The 23,416-nt window shown below is 44.5% G+C and overlaps 1 protein-coding gene across 1 annotated transcript in view; it reads right to left on the reverse strand.

Annotated features, from left to right (window-relative positions):
- Window positions 1–14,550, reverse strand: part of notchl (notch receptor, like) — a 51,976-nt gene extending 37,426 nt beyond the window's left edge. The window contains exon 1 of the mRNA XM_079562230.1: window positions 14,439–14,550. Coding sequence (XP_079418356.1) covers window positions 14,439–14,499 — 61 coding nt within the window. The 5' untranslated portion in view covers window positions 14,500–14,550. The remainder of the gene's footprint in view (window positions 1–14,438) is intronic.
- Window positions 14,551–23,416: the final 8,866 nt, after the last annotated feature.

A 23,416-nucleotide genomic window follows, 5' to 3' on the forward strand; every position in this document is an offset into this window, starting at 1 on the left:
AACTGTCCAAAAACTCACAAGTTTAATGGATTTAAGAATTTTGAAGCTGCTATCACACAAGGGCTCCTTTGGTAAAATATAACTTGACCTGTTAATATTTTTTTGATTGAAATAGCTTTTGATTTCAGTAAGTATGACCTCCTAATGCTACAAATTCAACAAATGACCATTTTGTGTTGAAATGATGAGTTGCATAATAATTTGGAACAGTGGATTTTGAGGTTTTTACTATTTATTTTTGAAAAATCACTGGAAGATTTTTTCAACCACATTTAAATTATCCTCTACCAGTTAAAGACTTGAAAATTCTCTCATTTGAGTTGACAATTTAGAAAATCTTAGAAAAATGTCATTTGCATAATAATTTGGAATGCAGTGTAGGAACACATCATCTATGCTACGGCATTACAGGGTGCGACACGAAAATAAAGGAAATGCTCCAGGAACGGACACCGGTAAGTCTGGATTTGTATAATTATTTCCTGTAGTAAAAACATATTTTTCCTTTTCCTTCTAAGCTTTTAGTTAGGAGGTGCTGAGTCGGTGCCTTGTAAACATCATTATCAAGGCCTTTGAGCATAGTTGAAGATGAGGGCTTCAGGGCGATGCTGCAGACACTTGAGCCCTCATACATTATACCAACTAGGAGGTACAGTATGAAATGCCAGGTGCACATTACACTAACAGTGTAGTAACTAAACAATATCTCTGTGTTTCATCTGTCCCTCGCTTTTAGGCTCTCAAGGATATGTGTGTCAAAAATATGAAGAGGAAAAACTTTGTTGATGACACAAATAACATCTGCACCACTTTGCTGGGAGTACTGGGAGTGCTGGGAACACTTTCCACAAAGCCACACAGCTGAAAACATTGCAGAGGTTTGTTTATTATATCCTGCATTTGTTGCACTTACAATATTATATGATAGTTTATTTATTTATTTTATAGTAAAGATATAGTATGAAATAAATAAATTACTATCAGTACTATCAGTAACTATCAGTAATCACAAACTTTCCTATTTTCGCTCTACGTTTTCCATACATGTAAGTTGTCTTGTTGTAAGTCTCCTCAGATTTTCAACCTGTGACATGTAAAAGCTTCGAATTATCAATGCTGCTAATCAACAGTTGTGCTGTTGAAATCTGCAACAACATCGCTGTAAATCATTGATCTGTACACCCACAGAGTAATGTGGGTATACCCATATATGAGAAACAAAAAGAAAAAAAGAAAAAAGATGAATGAACTTGTTATTTGCAAATTACTTTTATTTAAACAGGCATAATGTAATGTGAAATTTTGCCTGCAGCTGGACACATGCGTTTTAATCATGTATATCTTCAGATTTCTACTATGTTTGTATTCTCTTACAAATAATCCTGAAACGCATGAAAGTAGGGCTGAAATGACTAGTAAATGATTAATCGACGACTAATCAATTATTGAAATAGTCGACAACTATTTTAGTAATCAATTAATCGTTTTCTGGTTCACACAGACTCAAATAGAACAAAAATTACAAAAATTACATGAAAATGTAGTTTTTTAATGAAAATCTGTGGGTGCGCACTGAATGGGTGCTGCTGCCGGATGCTCTCTCATCGAATGCAATTTCTCCATCTGTGAGATCAATAAAGTATCATCTTATCTTATCTTATCTTATCTTATCTTATCTTAGTGTTGTGTATATTGGCAATTTTATGAATATCTGTCTGTCTCATCCAATCAGAAAGCAGAATTAGCCCCAAGAGCCTCCAAGAAACATTTACTTTAAGTTTACTCCATCAGCACATCCTTCAGCGACGCCACAGTAGCGCTATGTGATAAAAAATAAAATAATAAATACTATTTTCCTACACCATTCACAGCCAAGCCATTAATCGATTAATCGTAAAAAATAATCCATAGATTAATCGATTACAAAATAATCATTAGTTGCATGAAAGTATCTTGAATATGGGGTAGGCACTTATAAGCTTTCTTGCTGAATTGCAAGAGCAAATGGGACAGCAGGTATTAAAACTCATGAATTAAGTACCTCACGCTGGAACAGCACATTTCAGATGTTGGCTAGAATGTCTGAACAAAAAGAGGCTGTTTGGGTGAGTCTGGCTTCATTAAAAACACCAGCACTTACATCTGAGGAGCATCAAATGATTGGGTTTTTGAGTGGGAATAAGGTAAGGAAGCTTAAGTCCGAATGTGCAGCAGAGATGAGGATCTCTGGACCTTTCTTCACACCACAAGACCAGCCAAGCCGCTAATCTCACTTGCCAGCATCACCTATCTCAGGTATCTATTTTTTATTTTAATTGATTGACTGCGGAATTCTTCCGCAGTCAATTATTGGTTTTCATGTTCTTTATTATTATTCATCTTCCATCTTTTTCCCGATTTTCTAGAGCTTTCAGCATCTTCATGCTTTGTGCAATTTATGCAAGTTATGCATCAAAACGTTCCGCATGTTGAGGAGAAGGGTGCTATTACTTTTGGGACTTCTGCAATTTACGTTTTTTCCACAATCTGCCAAAATGTCGGAGATGTTTCCCATTGACTTATAATGGGGCTGCCGCAAATCCATGCTTTTCTGCACTTTTTTCTGCATTTTCTGCTATTTCTGCACTTCTGAGAAAAAATTGGCCTTCTGCAGATTTCCAGTTTTTTTATACGGGAGTTTGAAATTTTTGCATTGGTGTGTATGTGGACCTGTCGCATTAGTGTGTATGGGGGAATCCAGCCAATGGAGAGACTCCAGACCTTTCAGCCATTTGTGCAGCTTCTGCCAATCAGCTGAGGCCATTTCAACAGTTTGACCAGTTTATGGAATTTAAAAAGTTTATGCAATATTAATAATTTATGCAAAGTAACCACTTTATGGGATTTAACCAGTTTATGCATTTTAAAGCGTTTATGCAGTTTACATAATTTATACGAATTATCCCATTCATGCATTTTACCACTTTATGCAGTTTATACAGTTTATGCAAATTTGATTATGCAATTTGAAGAGTTTATGCAATTTCTGCATTCGCTTCCCGCATTTCCGCAGTCAATCGCAATGGCGCAGCATTTCTAGTTAATATTGGAATTCATTTTTGTGCAACTCACGTCATGTCTTTTCAGACCATCACTACATTATATTATTATGTAAAAGCTGTTGACATTGCATAAACTCTTTACATTGCATAAACTGTTTAAATAGCTAAAAGACTTAACTATATCAGAAATCCTATTAAAATGAATGGGCCGAATTCCCCATACAAATCAATGGCAGAATTCCCAATACCGTAGAAATAAACTGGAAAACTATAAAAGAAAAAGTTTGTCTTAGATTTATGAAATAAGCTACGCAGCTTGTGTTTTTCCCACACGACACATGAGCCCAAAGCAGGAGAGAGTGTCTTGCTTTGGTGCTGTCGTATCGTATTAGTCAAACTTGAAACCGTCACAGGCACAGATGTGGCATCACTTCTTTCTCATGTCAGCGGCAGGTTACAGCAGCACCGCACAAAACAGCAGGGGGAGGGAAGACGAAAACACGCCTCTGTATTCTGTCTATATTCCAGTATTGTATCCAAGAATTCATTAGTATGATGTCAACAAAAAGAAAAAGATACGAAGTAGCAAGTAGTATATTCTTATTTTTTCAATAAAAAGTGACACAGGTGAGCAGAGACTGAGACAGACCTGCTCAGACGATGGAACCGTAAAAAACCCTAAGCTTTGGCGGGGATCCCTGGCCGAACGGAGCTCCAACAAGGACTGGACGTTCTGTGATCTTGGCGCGTCTGCTGAGGGGCTCCCATCGGCCCTGGGTCTCGATAGCCTGTCCGTCCATGGGAGTGGATCTCTGTTCTCCCCCTGGGTTTTTGAGTTTTTGCTCGCCGTGCTGGAGAGTCTAAGGACAATGCTGACACTTATTTGGACATTATGTTAGCCTAGATACTTCATTCGCCTGAACTTTACATTGTCTTATTGACTGTTTTGTTTTGTTTTGTTTAATTGCCTTAATGTTCAGTACAGCCCTGTAAGACAACTCCTGTTGTGATATTGGGCTGTACAAAACCATTGATTGATTGATTAATTTAGAAACGGTGGAGACCCAAACCCAAAGTAAAACTGCTTATTTTATCTACACTGCTCACAAAAACTTAGGGCACACTCAAAAAAACACAATGTAACTCCAAGTCAGTCACATTTCTGGGATATCAGACTGTCCAGTTAGGAAGCCACGCTTATTGTGAATCAATTTCACTTGGTGTTGTGGAAATTAAACAGACAACAGGTGGTTATGAGAGGCAATTAGCAAGATCACTCCAAAAGAGGAACTAGAGGTATCATGAGGAGCATCTACAACCCACAGTAGTTGCTCAAGGAGTGATGCTCATTCAAAATGGCACGTCCATTCGTGCTGTGGCAAGAAGGTTTGCTGTGTCTCCCAGCGCAGTGTCCAGAGCATGGAGGAGATACCAGGAGACAGGCCAGTACACCAGGAGACCTGGGGGGGGTCGACCGAGATCAACAACCCAGCAGACCACAAATGTGCATGTTGGTCCTCAAACGGAAACGAAACCGACTCCATGAGAGGGGTATGAGGGCCCAACGTCCACAAGTTGGGCCGGTGTTTACTGCCCAACACCGTGCAGCCCGATTGGCATTTGCCCGAGAACACAGCGATTGGCAGATTGGCCAATGGTGCCTGTTTTCTTCACGGATGAGAGCAGGTTCACCCTGAGCACATGTGACAGACGTGACAGAGTCTGGAGACGCCCTGGAGAACGTTCTGCTGATGCAACATCATCCAGCATGACCGGTTTGGTGGTGGGTCAGTGATGGTCTGGGGAGGCATTTCATTGGAGGGCCGCACAGCCCTCCATGTGCGAGCCAGAGGTTCCCTGACTGGCATTGGGGACCGGGATGAGATCCTCAGACCTATTGTAAGACCATATGCTGGTGCTGTGGGCCCTGGGTTCCTTCTGATGCATGATAATGCCAGGCCACATGTGGCAAGAGTGTGTCAGCAGTTCCTGCATGATGAAGGTATTGATGTTATGGACTGGCCTGCCCGTTCCCCAGACTTAAATCCAATAGAGCACATCTGGGACATCATGTCTCGGTCCATCCATCAACGCCACGTCGCACCACAGACTGTCCAGGAGCTGACTGATGCTCTAATCCAGGTCTGGGAGGAGATCCCTCAGGAGGACATCCGTGGTCTCATCAGGAGCATGCCCAGGCATTGTAGGGAGTGCATTCAGGCACGTGGAGGCCACACACACGACTGAGGATGATACAGACTCGTTTTGAGGCATTTCTACAGAATTTGGATCAACCAGTGACCTGATTTGTCACTTTGATTTTGACTATAATTTTGGATCCAGACCTCCAGGGGCTGAGAATTTGATTTCCATTTATCATTCTTATGTTATTTTGTTCTCAACACATTGCCCTACACTATGAATAAAGATTTTCATCCGAAATATCGAATTGATTGACATTTAGGATGTGTTTTTTGAGTGTGCCCTAAGTTTTTGTGAGCAGTGTATTTTAATACACATATTTTTTGGTAGAGTTTACAAAATTTGGGCAGAACTGTGAACTGCTACATTGATTTCTTGTCATAAAATAAAGAGCAAATATATACATAATTATCAGTTTCGGCACATGGGAAAGGATCAGTTATTGGGTCAAATTGGCATTATCGTGCATCAATATTTACTGTAATATTCTTTGGACAACAGGCACAGTGGTGCAGCGATTGATGCTTGTGCCGCACAGCAAGAAGTCATGGGTTCGATTCCCACCTGGGCGGGGCCTTTCTGTGTGGAGTTTGCATGTTCTCCCCATATCTGCTTAGGTTTCCTCCGAGTGCTTCGGTTTCCCCTAACACTAAAAACATGTACATTAGGGTCTATGTGACAGTGAGTGGTGGTTGGCAAGCCAATGGCCCAGATTGGCAACCCTCAGCCCCCAGGGTACTGACCCCTTAAAAGGCAGCCTTGTGCGTGCACACACATGCACATGTTCAATGTCCTCAATATTCAGACGGCCTTAGTCCTTTCTCTGGGGTGTAGCGGAGCGGAGGGAGCTGCACAGGAGGAAGAGGAAGAAAGAAGTGGTCTGAAACAGGAACAAACCCAGAAGGCGCTTCAGAGGAGACTGAAGGCAGCCAGCCAGGTTTCCTTCAGGTGCTACGGTTTCCCCCGACCTCCAAAACACAGTGGCAGTCGTAGCGGCTCAGGACTAACACCTGAGCACAATTTAGTTGTACGGTTGTACAATGACACATAAAGCACTTATTGACATTTAGCACTTTTCATAGCAGTGAGGTCAGACTAACTCTCCATACTCTGGTCATCTGCAACAGTGATAGGATTTGACACAGACAAATAGAAAAGTTCTGCCTCTCCTGGGGCTTTTTTCTGCTCTTTTTGGTGCTTTTTATTGATGGCTACAACACACACTGATAAAGCCCATAAAGCTGGACAGGCGACTGGCGGTCAGCTGGAGCAGAGCCGGTTCTTCCTATACGCAAACTACGCAAGGTGCGTAGGGACCCCGCAGCCGCAAGGGCCCCGCATCTCAGTCAAACTACGGTGTTGTTTCACTGATTAATCAACGCGTTGTTACGAGGACAGGCTCTCTGACAGCGCGCACTCACTCTCCGCCTACGTCGCCACATATAACACCAACACGGAGCAGCCTGCAAGTGAATGAGCAGGAGAGACCGACCGCCTTCCCCCTGTCTCTTCCAAAGCGCGAGTGCTTCTCCGCTCGTGTCCCGCTCGGCGTCTGTCTCCCGGTGCTTCGCCTCATGCGCGGCTGCATCATGTCACCTGTGTCCGGGCGCAGCTCTCATGTTTTCTCTGCGCGGACTCTGGGCTGCAACTCTGGGCCTCACTCTCATTTAAACTCTCTTCTTATTGTGTCTGGTGAGTCTAGAGTATCAGGACAGTAGTTTGACGAGTAGACGAGAGTAAAAAGCCGTTCTCCATGGCCTTTTTGTTGAGTTGAATCCACATGGTTCTCACGAGTACAGTAACTTACAGTAACTCTGGTTCTCTGAATGTGCACAGTCTAAAACGGGTTGGGCGACTCACAGGCTAATTTTCAGTGGTCAGTGGACAGAAATAACCGTCAGGTGCAGGTTTCAGTTAGTTTTAAATCAGTGGTTCCCAATCTGTGGGTCAGGGACCAGAGGTGAGAGAATAGGACCATTTGTCATTTACTATTTTAAAAAGGGAAATACACTAGTAGTAGTCCTAAATACCAGTCTCACAGTGGTTTAGTGGTTAGTGGTCCTCACACAGGGGGGCGGGGCCTGAATTGAGGTCTGTATGTTCTGCTTCTGCCCTTGAACAGTGGAACTGTTTTGACCATAAATGGATTCTCTCTTCGTCGAATAGCCATGGGGCGCTACTGCAGGGCCCCCGTGTGGATTTTTGCTTAGGGCCCCAGAACGGCCAGCACCGGCTCTGAGCTGGAGACATTTAGGACAGTGACAAGAGGACACGTGACAAACGGACATTCCTGCTCACCCTCTCCATCGGGCGTAGAGGGTTATAGACGATGTAAAATACTGTCTTCCCACACATTATTGTTGAATGAGTTTTAAATGGGCCTAAAAAGCTAAAGTCATGATGAAAACTGTTATTTTGCCATATAATTCTATCTGTACCATCTTGTTGTAAATTATATTATACTATTGCATACTTGTAAATGTGTATGTGAAATGTGCAACGTACCCAATTTTTACCAATTATTTGTTTTCTTTTCCTTCAAAGTTATCCATATTCACAAGTAGTTTTGCAGTTCATTGTTTGTAAGATTTTATTATTGAGCTACAGTGACAGTGCAGTTTCCTTTGTGGCTCGATAAGGTTTGTTAAGTTCTTCTTCTGTTCCCAGCTCTCAGGAGGGATCCCACTGTTCTTACGTCTTCGAAATGCAGCTTTTGCCCGCCCATTTTTCTGGTGGAGGCATTTCCGGTTGCACATCCTGAGAGCGCGATTTCCATTGTTGTCCATCAGAGAGAGTCAAGAAAATATAATGAGAATAATTCAGCGTCGCAGCAGGTGAAAAAGTGGCGTCATATTGTTTGCAATATTTCTGTTGTCACTCTAGATTCATGGTTTGGCTGTGAGGATCTAACCGAAGCCGACCATTACACTTGCACAATGGTTTGTCAGAAATGCGTTCTGCTCTCCCAAAATTTAATCCGATGGGCGGGGGAGCGACTGAATTTTGCGTTGCATTATGGGTAACATGTGACTTTGCAACTTCTGGTTCTGTCAGCTGTAGCGTTTTCATTCGCTCTCCTTGCTTCATCTTCTTCTAAAAAAGGAATACAATTCTGTAGATATTTCATGATGCAGACTTTGACTATAGATGGTTTTCCGTTTCTCGGTCCACAGCAGCGGCCGCCATGTTGTGTGGCGTTCGACAATGTTTATGCACGACTCGCATGTACATTTAATGAGTAATTGTGTCTACTACAGGCGTTCTGTAGCCGCTAATGTGTTTTATTTAACTCACAATGAGCCATGTGATGGGTAGGCTAACATAATCATCGTGATGTACACATGCACGGTAATCATGACAGTGAAAGACATTGGCCCTAGCGTGCACTTAAACTTGTCCAGCGAACCAAACAAACAGCTGTCATGTGAGCGGTTAAACAATAAGAAAAGGCTGTATTTAGAACGTGTATTGTTTACCTCCTGATCAACGAAGAGAGTAACAGCGGCCGACTCGCGCTCCTCCCCGGCCGCCTCGCTCTCGCCTCCCGGCCTTCTCCTCACACTCTCCCCGGCCGATTTGTCCGAGTCTCATTTCTCTGCTAGCTGCTAACTGTACCTGGTTTCGTTTGGCAGCAGCATGAAATAATATAAGTCTATGAGCTCATCGTAGACTTGCTTTATTTCATGCTACCAGCTAGCCCCGCTGTCAAATCTGTATGATGCCACTTTTTCTCATCTACCTGTCAGATAAAAGCTGACAGACCCTGGCCAAACCAGGGAACATCAGCCAAGATACGCGCTAACCGCGGTGGCGCAGCGGTTACACAGCTCGAAAGGGTTCGATTCCCACCTGGATGGGGCCTTTCTGTGTGGAGTTTGCATGTTCTCCCCGTGTCTGCGTAGGTTAGCGGTAGGTTATTAAAAAAAAACATGTGCAATAGGTAAATCCTCCTGGCTCCACATCATGGAGATGGGTCCCCGAGCGCCGGCCCATGCTGGCTGGAAGCTCAGTGCTCCTACAGGTCGCCCCATGCAACACTGAAGATGGGTCAAATGCAGAGAACTAATTTCTCTACAGAGATTTCTCTACAGAGATTAATACAGTATAACTTAACTTAACTTAACTTAACTCAGACACAGACACAGAGCAGAATAAGCACAGGCTGCCCCGTAAAGTCAGACTCGACACCCGGGACGAGCGATGCGTGGCCATAGTTTAAATCTCTTGTACGAAAGTTTTTCTGTTTCTGTTCCTTAGTGATGAATTACTTTTGGGATTTTGAGACGTTTTCTCTTCGTCGTGTCGGGATTAGCCCCACACAACACAGGTTTGAGCACTATTTCTTCACCATATTATTAATGATCCGTAACACAAACAATCAGACCCTTGACACACAAGATGGCGCCATATGGAACTGTGCGGAGTGTGACGTCAATAGAAAACAATGTTTTCTGACTCTGTGCATTTGGGGCTCGTACCTCCCACCTCCCCGCCTGCCTTCAGCGGACACTCAGCCACACACTGCCCCGCTGTACGGTCTCCCGCCCGGCTCGGAGCCTCGAAGGCCAGGCAGGATAGCTAAGCGTTGCCCCTGGGGTCTGTGAGCTGTCCCTGGGAGACTATAGTAAAAAGCAGCCATTTCATAAGCACTGACAGCCTCTGATTTTCTCTCTGCCCAATACAACTCGTGTCTGTGTTTTCACCGTGAGAACATCAGCCATGTCAAAAAATAAGTCCGTAGCCGAGCTGCTAACCGCTCGCCCGGAGCTAACTAGCTCCTTAGCAGCGCATAGATCTGGTGAAAACAAGTATTATGCAATAATAACGTCAATACAGCCGGTAACTATATAAAGCAGCCTTTGAGATGTTCACACACTGAACCCGGCTCGATGCATTTGTGGTTTATTGAGGACTTTTCATCAACAATGAGCTGTAGGCGATTGTAACAAGCTAACGGGGCTAACCTGGAATCACCATTGTCCACTGGCACAAATAATAGTCCTTTATTCGGACGTATGGGCTGGATATGTGCTTAAATACTATGGAGATCCTTGCGTAGCTCGTGTGTATAGCTGTAGTTAAAGATCCATAGGACATGGTAGTAACAAAGAGGAACTAGTTAGAACCAAAACAGCAGTTCTTTTTCAGTCAAGAGCTCCTTCCTACACTTCAGAACACATTTAAAATCACTCGCCCCTGAAGTCTCAATCAATCAATGGTTTTGTTAAGCCCAATATTACAACAAGAGTTTCCTCACAGGGCTGCACAAACCATTAAGGCAATAAAACAGAACAGAAATGTCTCCATTGCGTTTGGTCTGAATGCAGTATGCAGCAACAGGAAGTGTGCTTCGCAACAAACTGAGTCATTTTTTGATCACAGCACCGCTCAGTGGATGAAATTTTGGGAGAGCAGAACGGCCAAATTGAGACCTGCAGTTTGGCCATGAACAAAAGACGGCGCTGCGCAAGCCGAGCTCCTGAAAGAGGCGAATACGTCGACTATTCAGTAAAATGAAAAAGAATTCAGAATTTTGATTTCTGACATCCAACGGAGTGTGCGCTGGCGCTTTGGACATAAGTTCAAAAAGTCAACTCTGCACGACACACATTAACAGTGAGGCTAGACGGAGCCCGACCATCACTGCGAGCGGAGGGAGGACGAGGGGGAAGTGGGTTGCACACAAACAGGAAGTGTTCGGCAGAAGTGAATAGTCACAGGAAATGGAGTGGGTGGGGGCAGGCTTACAGTCTGGATTGGGTGGGAAAGCAATGGAGCAGAACAATCCTTTGGCAGGTGTGAGGCTCAAGAGCGAATGAGAATACAGGTCTACAGTCTGGGAATTAAACTGTTCTCAAGCTGATGGAAAACTCCTGCACCACTGAGACACTGCAGCAAAACTATTATTATTTGTTGGGGCCATTTGCGCTTAACAATAAACTTTCACCTGGAAACAAATTATAATAATTATAATCCATCCATCCATCCATTTTCTTCCGCTTTATCCGGGGCCGGGTTGCGGGGGCAGCAGTCTCAGCAGAGATGCCCAAACTTCCCGATCCACACACACCTCCTCCAGCTGTTCTGGGGGGACCCCGAGGCGACACCAGGCCAGCTCGGAGACATAGTCCCACCACCGTGTCCTGGGTCTTCCACGAGGCCTTGTCCCACTAGGACATGCCTGGAACACCTCCCGCGGGAGGCGACCAGCTTCGGCTACAATAGTAATGATAATGATAATAATGATTAATAATAATTGGTTTTATATAGCTCTTTTCCGGACATTCACTCCGTACTACTACTGTAGCCGAAGCTGCCACAGAGTAGACTGATGGAAGTGCCCAGTCTGCACCATCGGCCATCAGCTCTGACCACCAACCACTCATTCTGGTAAAACACCTGCAAACTGTGGCAGTGTGGTTTCAAAACACAAGTCTGTCATTGAATATTTAAAGGACCGTGTCTGTTTGTTTTCCTTCAAGATCCAAGTCCATCTCTGTAAAACTAAATTTACAGATAAATGGGCACATGTACAAATGTTTGAATCGGCAAGCCCCACAGGTCTTCTGTGAGTGAGTAGTTTCTCTCAGGGCTGTGGGTTCGAGGACTAGAGGAGCTCAGAACGGGAACTGTCAGATCCCAAAACATCACACTTTACTTGGACAATCAGCTTTCTCTGCATAAGGCATTAAAAGCCTGGAACTGTTCACCCACTGAACTGAAGGGAGAGTCAAACACAAACTTAGAGACTCTTTAATCAGAGAACAGAATGTGACCACTGACTGTCCGCTGTGTTTTTATTGTGTTGTACTGTATTATTAAGTATTGTTTAATTTTTATGTAAAGGCCCACTAGAGACGAACACTGAGGATTAGCTTTGGCTAAAATGTTGTAGTATTCAACATGAGCTTATGCAACATAATCACTATTCAAACAGACCTAAACTAAACTAAAAACTCACGCGCTACATTCACTCAGGTGTTCCCAAATGGTCCAAGTACAAACCAGGCTCAACCTGCTTAGCTTCCAAGATCCAGAGGTGGGTTGAGTCGCCAAAATATTTACTCAAGTAAGAGTAACATTACTTTGAAATTATTTTACTCAAGTAAAGTAAAAAGTAGTGGCCAAAACAATTACTCAAGTAAAATTAAAAAAAAGTTACATGAGTACTGTGAGTAACTGAGGGAAAAAGATTTATTTTCGATGACACCATAAATTGTGTGAAACAAAACAAATCGTGATATATCAAAATGTACTTGAGTAACATGTAAAATGTACTTGAGTAACTATACCTGGGCCGAGTAAATGCTCTAATCTTCACAATAAGTAGGTGTGTTGAAAAATATTGAGCCGCCGATATATCGCGATATTGCGTCGCACGATTCTCGTATCAATCCAAAAAGCGCCGTATCGATATTTAAACATCTATTTTTGGGGAAACATTCATTGCAGCGTCTCTCTTTGGTCCTGCACTTTACTCCCGCCCGCTAGATGGCAGCGCACGCAGCCCGCTTCACTAGAATCTAGTGAGAGTTAGAGAAGCACACGAAGAGTGCTACCATGGAGGAGAGAGACTCCCCCTCTTTTAAAACTTTACACCCCCCTTGGGCTTTTACAGCAAAGACAGAGAGGGCCGTTTCTCAATCTGTGTACTTGTGTGGACTTCTGTGCTCGTGGACTCGCGGCCCAAGTCCTGTTCCAATTCAAAGTTCGCTTGTCTGCAAGTTCGCTGTAAATCCCCGGATGAGAACTTGCTCCGCCCGTTTTACCGAGGATGCATCAGAGGAGACTTGTGCGTTCTCCGCCAGCTATATTTCCCACAATCCGTTTCGTTTTGAGCACGTGGCTCACCGCGAGCCCCCGCCTGCAGCGGCCCCTCCTCCGCGCGCACCGAGCCGCTCCAGCTGAACTACAGCTTATCGCGCGCATGTAAAAAAACGCGAATTTAATGTTATAAAAGCTCACAGCCCTATGTTCAGGAGCTACTTCCTGTGATGTCATCGAGTTCACTCGTTCCAAATGCTGAAAAGGCCGAGTCCACACTCGTGAACCCCTCAAGTCCGTTCTCCGAGTCTGCACCCGCAAGTCCGCACCCCGGAGTTCACAAGTACGGAGTCTGCACTCTGAGAATTGAGAAACGGCCCTGGATTATTACGAGATCCACCAGCTGTGTTCAGATGTTGCGGAGTGTGTCAACGCTGCGTTCGGAGAGGATTTAGCTTCGTAGCATGGATTTAGCTTCGTAGCATTTTATTACGGAATTAAACAAAGCCGTGTCTCGCCATTGCACTACTACGACACAAGTTTAACATGAGCTGCTGTGTTTAGTTTCCCCTTGACTTTGTTTGTGCTGCTGCTGCTAACACTAAAAGATTTTGAAGAGATGAGACGAGTGACACCCGTTATGGAGTAGATGAGGTTTTGAATAACCCGTCTGGTTTCATCCATTATTACTGATCACTATATAAATACTAGAACACGTGCATCCCCAGTTCAGTTGGTTTCATTACTAGGTTTCCAAGAGTCTATTTTCCGTTCAAAGTTACATAATCACCATAAAGCACGAGCGCTAGATAGCTAGATAGCTAGATAGATAGTATTTCATACAAATCTAATGAAGGTGGACTAGTTTACTGAAAAGTTGTTTCCAAAGTCATAAAAAATAATAGCAATAATCGTCTAATACTTCAATATCGGGATATATCGTATTGTATTGCGACATGTGTATCGGGATACGTATTGTATCGCCTGAGACAAGGCGATACACACCCCTAACAATAAGGGTTTAATTATTGCACCAATTCAATTTTGTTCAATGTTTATTTGGGAAATTGTATATTCAAAAGCTGTTTTGTCCAAATACACTTTTCTCACACTGTTGCAACGTCTCCACTTTAGTAGCTCCCACAGACTCGTAGAAGGAAACGAGAGGAAAAAACAAATGTTGTTCCACTACAAGAGAAATACAGGTGTAGTGGCTTTAAGTTGTTCTTTGTTGTTTGTTTGTTTTAAATGCAGGAATACTTGTTCCAAAGGCAGATTTGACTTCTTGCTCAAATCAAGGGCAAGAACTTTACTTATTTGTATTTAACCTTATGTGGTGCATCCCTCAGACTCACAAATGGAAAACTGTTGTATGCACCTGACACAGTAGGCTCAAAGTTACAATTTTTTATAAACATAGTTTGATCTTACCATGGCCTGTGCAGCTCAGTCCCAGGAGAACCACCATCCACAGGGTCCACTCCACTGCCATCCCTGCCCAAGTCTGGAGCTTCTTTTCCAGGCTACAGCTACTGCAGCAGGAGGGTCTGCCCTCCTCACTGTGCACCTCCCCACAGCACAGGATACTGGACGACTTCCTGCAACTGTGCGCATAAGAATAGAAGGTCACTCTGCCTCAGTGGGTCATTTTAAAATACAAAGACTAACTGCGTGGAATGAGTTGGGTCTTTGAAAAGCTTTGGATTATAGACACGCCGTGCACACAGGACCGAATTGCTGTGAGCCGAGTAATAAAAGCCAACAACATAAGAACGATTGATGTAGAGGAATAAGTCTGATCAGCATTAAAGCCACACTGCGGAACATTTCACAAGGCAGTTATGCAAGCTTTAAAGGCTCTGTACCCATTTTTTTTTTTCATTGAAGACAACATTCTGTTTTGTCGTATTTTGTAAAAACTGACATTGGAATTTGTCCAAAACACAACTTAGCGAGTGCTGCCCAGAGGGGTGCCCATAAGGTTCAATCCATCCATATACATACTTGTAAATGTCTGTGTACTGTATGTACGTAACGTACCCATATGCTTAGAGTGGACCAAGCACATCAAATGTTTTGCTCTACTTATAGATTCTTAAATATAGTGTTTGTTAAGTAGAAGTAAAAAGTAACATGTGAGAAATCTACTCTTTAAATAGTTCCTGTCCATCTGGACGCCTCCTGCAGTTTCAAAACGTAAAGGAAACATAGGAAACGGTCACAGGTTCAAAGTCTGGGTACCGCAGTGGTTTGTCCACATCGGAACAAGTTTAAAATAGACTCTTCAAAGACACTCAGAACCTCAAAAAGGTGCTGACGGACAAAAGAGAAACATTAAGTCACTGAGCCAAGAGTCACGACTCTTCACCCTGAGACTTGTAAATTCATCAGCTGACTCTGCTGATCCTTTCAAAAAGCAGTTGAAGACACTGTTGTTGAGCTTTAAGTTGACAAGGCTGTGATTGTGTTTGTTTCTATGTTCATTTTTCTGTAATGTAATGTTTTTGTGATCCTTTGTGATTTTATTTGTGAGAGGTACTATACAAATAAAGTTTATTTATAAACTTAGGTTTTTTCTGGACTGAGATGTCTAATGTTCTCCTGGATCAGGAGTCTGCTCCAGTGGGGGTTACTGCCCCAAGAGGCACCAGTAACTTCATTTACGTGCAGTCAATAAGCCTTTCATAACCAGAATATTAGGAATAATATTTAATAATGATAATATCTCAATGGACATTGCATTTACATTCAGGGGGAGAGATGGCGGGCTGGGGTGGGTTTGCTCATAGCTCCCCAGCTCAGCCGCCACGTGTTGGAAGTTCCCCCCGGTGAAGGAGAGGGTCACATCCCTACGCCTTCGGGTTGGGGACAGGTCTCTCACCGTTGTCTCGGCCTACGGGCCCAACATCGGTGCAGAGTACCCCGCTTTCTTGGAGTCCCTGGGAGAGGCACTAGATGAGCGACTTTGTAGTTGTGTCATCAGACCTCCGACCATGTGTGTCGGACACTGGGTGAAGAGATGGGCTGAGCTGTCAACTGATCACCACCTGGTGGTGAGCTGGATTCACTGGCAGGAGAGGAAGCTGGTCAGACCTGGCAGGCCCAAACGTGTTGTAAGGGTATGTTGGGAATGTATGGTGGAGCCCTCTGTCAGTACGGTCTTCAACTCCCACCTCCGTAATTCCAAGGGAGGTTGGAGACATGGAGACTGTTAGAGAAATAACAATGGTGTTCGAGAGGATAGATGAATAACAGGCAGCAGTCTGGATGTCTTATGCAGGAGAAGTTTATTTACCATCGGTGCGGGACCAGAGACATGAACTCGAGACATTGCGCAAGTCCTACCATTCAAGTCTGTCTATGCTTCCACAGAAGAGGGATACATACCCTCTCAGAGCGTCATACTGATACGCAAGCATTCAGTGGCTGAGAGTGGGCGCCTGAGCACCACAGTCAAGGCTATGACAGAGATAGTACGACTGTACAGCCTGACCCAGTATGATAAATAGCGATTTAATGTTATCCTCTAACAGAGACCAAGTGGACCATGTTCTCCACCTTCATTGTCGGCGTGGCCACTTGCAGCTTGCTCAGTGGTGGCGCCTAGAAGTAAAGAATGCCGTCAAGCTGAAGAAGGAGTCCTACCTGGCCTTGTTGGCTTGGGACTCCGGAGGCAGCTGAGAGGTACCGGCAGGCCAAGCGTGCTGCAGCTTGTCCGGTCACGGATGCAAAAACTCGGGTATGGGAGGAGTTTGGAGAAGCCATGGAGGAGGGCTATCGGTCGGCCTCGAAGAGATTTGTGAGCCAGCCCATGCTGGCAGCTCACTGCTCCTACAGGTCACCCAGCGACATTGAGGATGGGTCAAATGCAGAGAACAAATTTCCCCACAGAGATTTCTCTCTCTGGATGTTGTAGGACTGTCTTGGCTGACATGTCTTCACAACATCTCATGGCGGTCTGGGACAGTGCTAACCTGGCTAACGCCATGCTGCTGTGTGCGCTCGAATTATTTCGAACTGCACAACAGCCTGGGGACCATGGCCCAAATTTTCCGGTGGATTTGGGAACCAATCACAGAGCGAGGAGGGACGGCAAGACGATGACGCACTATTCGATATACGGAAGCCTGTAGTTTATTCACGGATAAAAAAAAAGTTTATTTACGGATCCAACATGACAGCAGCAGACACGATGGTATTTTTCAATCAAGCTTTAGACCTTGTTCTAAATAATTTAGCTCAAAAGTTTACAGCGGGTACGTCATACATCATCGGATACGATGATACGATTGGCCATGGCTACGTGCAGACGCATGATAGACTTTTTTTTTTTTTTTCTTATCGCCCAATAAACGAGTATGGACGATCGTAAACCACACCTCTCCTACGAGAAAATGAATTGGTGGTCCCCAGACTAAATATCACTTGTGATTTTAGTCTGGTGTTAGCCAGGCTAGGACAGTGCCCCTGGATTGGGAGACCGGGGTGGTGGTCCCTCTATTTAAAGAAACAGGTCACCGTTTTTACATACTGAGATATGTTCTTGCCTGAGCTATAATATATTTATTTTTTTGTAGGACCCTGGGCCCCTTCAGCCCATGCAAGCCCAGTGGATAAGGCAGCCCCGCATGGCACACTGTATATACCCTTCATCGGGTGCTTGAGTGTTCGTGGGAGTTCGCCCAACCAGTCCACCGCAGCAGGAGTTTGGTTCACATTGCCGGCATTAAGTCAGACCTGTTCCCAGGTTGGCCTCCACCAGGGCTGCCCTTTGTCACCGGTTCTGTTCATTACTTTTATGGACAGAATTTCCAGGCGCAGCCAGGGGTCGAAGGGTGTCTTGTTTGGGAACCTCAGGATCTCATCTCTGCTGTTTGCAGACGATGGCTTCATCAAATCAGGACCTTCAGCGTGCTCTTGGGGCGGTTGAGGATCAGCACCTCTAAATCCGAGGCCATGGTTCTCCACCTCAATGAGGGACGGGTGGAGTGTGAGATTGATAGACGGATCGGTGCACCATCAGCAGTGATGCAGTGTTGGGCTGTCCCCGACCAAAGATTTTCATGGTCGACCAAAAACTTGCCCTGAGCAGCGATTATTCGACTAAAAGGGGGCGTGGCATGACGCTGATAAAACTACAACTTTTCTGACCCAAACTGCACTCATTAGACATAAAATTACAGGAGCTCTTACCGTAACTATTGTTTATACATCAACGTCAACGCACATTTATGTGGAAAAAAGTCACATTAATCTCACCTTTTATCTCCTTGAGACACTTGTCTCTTTTTCGCCGTAATGTAAACACGAGCGCTGTACAGTGTAGTGTTGAATCTGTTCACGCTACACGGAGCTCCTCGTCTTATTTATCTCGGATAAAGACAGAACTACAGTACTTCCGGTTTCGTTGTCAGTGTGTCAGTAGCGCCGCAGACAGAAGACAGGCGTCAGACTCACGTATCGGCTATTTTACTAGAACCAGGGTATTTGAGGTTTAAACAACTGTAGAAGTCTGGCCTATAAGGCAACATTTCGCCAAGACACAGGGCCCCTGATCTCAGCTGCTTATGTGCACACAGGAGCGGCCTCTCCCGTCCTCATTTCTCTCCTCAATGTTTTTTTTTTTTTTGCAAAAGCATTTTACACAAACAATTCAAACATCACTCTGTTTGTAAAACGTTGATATATCTGTTTTTATAATGAAATTTTAGCCCAAGGTAAATGATAGATCTGCCACAGGCCCTGGTGTCATGTAAATAAATAGCATCTTATTTGTTGCAAAAGTGCGTGCATTTAGTTGACCAATGAAAATCTTGGTCGACCACAACGTCATCAACCAAGTAGTCGACTAAACGACCAAGATCACAGCCGAAATGAGTTTCCTTCACAGGGTGGCATGGCGCACCCTTCGAGATAGGGTGAGGAATTCAGTTACCAGGGAGGAGCTCGGAGTTGAGTCACAGCTCCTTCACATCAAAAGGAGCCAGCTGAGATGGCTAGGGCATCTGTTCTGCTAGGGATGCCTCCTGGCCGCCTCCCTCAGGAAGTTTGTCCTATTGGGAAGAGGCCCAGTACACGCTGGTGGGACAATGGCTGTTTCCCAATTGCCAGGATCCTCGGCGTCTCGACCACTTCGGACGTCATTCGCGTCATCACGGCGCCGCCAAGTGGTTCCATTTCACCTGGACCACTCGCCCCCTCGCAGCTCGACTCCTCCGTTTGGCTCATTTACGGATACATACTCATTTTTGGATACAGCAGTGGATCCTCCGCTGCCTCGGAGAGCTGAAATTACCCATGATGCACTGCAACATAGTTTCTTTTTTCTTTTCTCGCAAAACTTTACTAGTTTGAACTCACTTTAAAAAAGTTTTGTTCCACATAAACAGTTTCCTGGCCTCTGTTATTCATAAAACAGTTGTTTTAATGAGCATAGATTGACACGTGACCTGACGCAGCCGTTCGCTCCGGAGGCCGTTCCATTTGAGCTCAGAGGCGGCGGGGAAAGGACACTCCGCTCCGTTTTGGAGGAGCCACCACCGAGGACGTCAACGAAGTGGCCAAACGGAGGACAGATCCTCGCAATTGAGAAACAGCCTATGTGTCTGAGCTGACCTGGTGTCGCCTCAGGGCCCCCGAACAGCTGGAGGAGGTGTGCGTGGATCGGGAAGTCTGGGCATCTCTGCTGAGACTGCTGCCTCCATGACCTGGCCCTGGATAAGAGGAAGATACTGGATGGATGGATGGATGGATGGACGGACGGACGGACGGATGGTTGGATTTACAGAAAGTACAATACACTTAAAACATGGCAGATTGTAGCTAAAGCTAAGCTGTCCCTAACCAGAACAGGGCCAACTACATGTAATCTGGTGCCTGGGACATGTTTTACATTTGCTGTGTTTTTGTTGCTGCACCTTTAAATGCATGCTTTTTAGTTTTGCGCACCTGGCCCGTCACCACAGTAACATCACCCGGTGTAGAACAACTGTCCAATCCCCTGCGCCCGCACTCAACACACCTGTGCTACGGCGGGACAAGGGAAGACAAAAGGAGTGTTTGGAGCTACACAAGGGGCAGAAACGGGGGGGGGGGGGCATTTGAGGCCTGTCGTGCCTGTCGCTGTGCCTGTCGCGGAGCTGTGCCTGTCGCTGTCACGGAGCTGTGCCTGTCGCGGCGCTGTGCCTGTCGCTGTCGCGGAGCTGTGCCTGTCGCTGTCGCGGAGCTGTGCCTGTCGCTGTCGCGGAGCTGTGCCTGTCGCGGAGCTGTGCACTGTTAAAAGTCGCATGCCCATTTTGTTATTGTAACGGAAGAGTGTAGTTTGTCTTCACATGACAATGATTGTTTTAAAACTTTAACTTATGTCAGTAAGTTCAAAGGTGAAAAACTCTTTGAGGTGTGTTGGGGTAACATTTAAATACATGAACTTGACTTAGTTTGGTAAGTTTTAGAAAGAGACCGGATCTTGTAACCCCACAACCATATTACTGCGCCACACATATAGTGCTAGAAAATAATATAAAATAATATTCAGCTTTTTTGAGAGTGAATACTTATTTTTAATAATAACTCTTACTGTAACAGCTTAAGAAATGTTGTTGGTAAAAATCAATCTGGACAAAACTGGCGGAAGAATACGATCCACATCAGTCCGTCCTGCGGTACATTTCAACAGTTTTGTTTTCAAATGAAGTGGACGTTTCTTCGCTGAGGATCGCGCTAAAGTAAGGAAACAATCTTTCACTTGTGTTTTAGCCAAATAAAATATATGTTCAATATCACCCTAAGCCATGTCTTGCCCATATATATACATATGGATATATATTTTTGTAAAGTAAGCCAGCTAGCTTCAAAAGGGGTGGGCTATTTGAAGAAAGTGTGGGGTTTTTAATTTGCTTTAAAAGCTTCTTCGTGGTAATATTTTCTTGTGTAACACAGCAGGCGATGTCCAGGCCAATCTCCCAGAAAGGAGAGAGACAAGGAAGAGCGGAGCTACTGGGCTAGTCATGCCACAGGTTTCATCTGAGTTTGTGTCTGGGCAAAGGTAAACTAGTACTAAGGCTGTCATTTAACTGTTTAGCAAGTACTATGACCGAAGCAATGACTTTACTGCCGATCATTTCCGCATTACGTTATTATTTGTGTTTGTGCGCCACTTTTCTCTGCTTAGTGGAGCGGCAGTGCTAAGCTAAGCTAGCAGGGGTGCTAAGCTAAGCTAAGCTAGCGCAGTTTAAGCCCAAGAACAGGCTACGCTCTGCGGTCACTGCAAGTGTATCTGGCTGCAGACCCGTCTCGGTCACTGGGCTGGTAAAGCCCGTGCTCCGTACGGAGGTTTGAACGTGACCATTCTGAACATAACGTAAAGTACAGATAATCTGCAAACACAGAGACACAAACAACTGACTCACAGATAGACAGTCACCCTCTCAGCACAGAGGAGCAAGACTTTGATAAAAGGAGATAAAAGGTCTGGACTTCTTCTCTTTCTCTGAAGTCACCAGCTGGTTTTACTTCTTTGTAACTGGAACAATGGCAGTAAAAGCCTTTTCTTTGAGAAAACTTATATCTCCAGTGTTTGCTTTGGCCATATCCAAATAACTGTTCTCGCGTGATACAAAAGAACCAGATCCTAACAAACCCTAGAACACTATCGCTCAAACTCTGTTCTTTGACAGAGTAATATGGACATTCAGGAAGAAAGTCTTATAGAAATCTATAAACACATCTGAAGGAATGAAATCTTGAATCTTTTAACTATACTGACGAAATCAAAGCACAATAACACGTAGAAATGCAAATGTGAATATTTATTCAAAATTTGAGGTCACACACACACTTAAGCATCAACATTATTAAGGTTTAATGTATAACAGGTCTTAAATGGGGTGAATGACAATTACAGTAGTGGATGGAGTATCTTTGTTACATTGGTCTAATTATCTTTAATACGGTTTGGCCTGATCGATTTACAAAGGGTTTTTAAAAGTAATTAAATAAAAATTGTCAAAGGTAGCCTGGTCTTACCTCATACTCATTTCATACAGAGGGTCTGGATCTTCACAATTGAGCTCCATTTTAAGGGGGTAGGGGTGAACTCTTTTTATAGTTTGAGACGATTGGATCTGATTTCATGTAGGCGATGTAATGCGCCCAAGTGAGTGAAGTGAGCGATCAAATGCTACTTCTACAAGCCCCGCCTCCCCTGCTCGCTGATTGGTAGGTTGAAAATCAACCGATGTAACGCGGCCACTGAGATCCGACCCACACGAAACATGTAGGGACATAATCATTGGCCGGAGTTACGGATGGCGATGGCGAGGTCAAAGGGGACATTTTGGTCAGAGCTGGAGTAGCCTGCGCTCAACACCAAGCCGACAGACACCGCAGGATGGAGGCGATCTTTCACCTGGAGGCTATGGAGGTGGACAGCACTTGTTTTGGAGGACGGGTTTGGCACCGTGGTGGTCAGCCTGGTGGCGCCCGAGAGGAGCCAGGTGCGCCTGGTTTGACCACTTCTCTCCTTGTGTGGGTCCCCAGAGGCTCTCCAGTATACTCGCTCAGGCCCAGCGCGGGTACTCTCGTGGAGCCGCGCTGAGCTGCTCTTTAGAGCTACTGCGGCCGGCGCTCGGTCGAGCCCGTCCAGGGCTTCATTATGTTGCATAAAGTGCTTTTAACAATTGTGATCAAAAAACAGTTTCCCCTACCACTAAAAACGGATGGAATTAGCCCAAGGCTGCAATCCAGTGTGGCATGTTTACATGCACGAGACCCATGTATGTCAATTAACACGCACTGTCCCGACCAAATAAACCAATAAATTAATTAATTACAAAATTAAAGACAAAATTAAATTTGTAAAGCTATTTTTTTTTACCAGGATTTGCTCCAAATGGTAAATTGTCAACTTAAAAGGAGCGTATACGATTATACTGAGCTCAAAAATGAATATATTTTTAAAGAAAAATAAATGAGAAACACAAGGTTTGAAATGGAGGGAAGACGAGTGTGACCACGAGGATGGTCACCACAACAAAGAGAAGTTTTATAAGAGAGCGAGATCAGGCCGTACCTCTAATTTTGAAGGCAACGTTAATACTCCATCAATTACTGATACATATTCAACAAAGAGTCAAACATTTGTGTGACACACATAGTGAGGCAGTTAATATGTACATTAGTCACATTGTCAGTAAAGAGTCTTTGGTCTCGTCCAGAGGGTCCATGGCCAGCAGCTTCAGACCTGTTTCATGAGTGTCATCAAAGAAACAAACAGTTGAAATCTGTTTCTTTCTTTGTGATAGGACAGTCTTTGCATGGAAATCCACTGTCTGTGGGGGGGAACTTTGTCTGACCTCAAACACAAAGCCAAGATGTTGGTTTCAATCCTGAATCCAGAGGAGTGTGGCTTT

The sequence above is a fragment of the Gobius niger genome (assembly GCF_951799975.1).
Source record: "Gobius niger genome assembly, chromosome: 8".
NCBI classification, from domain to species: domain Eukaryota; kingdom Metazoa; phylum Chordata; class Actinopteri; order Gobiiformes; family Gobiidae; genus Gobius; species Gobius niger.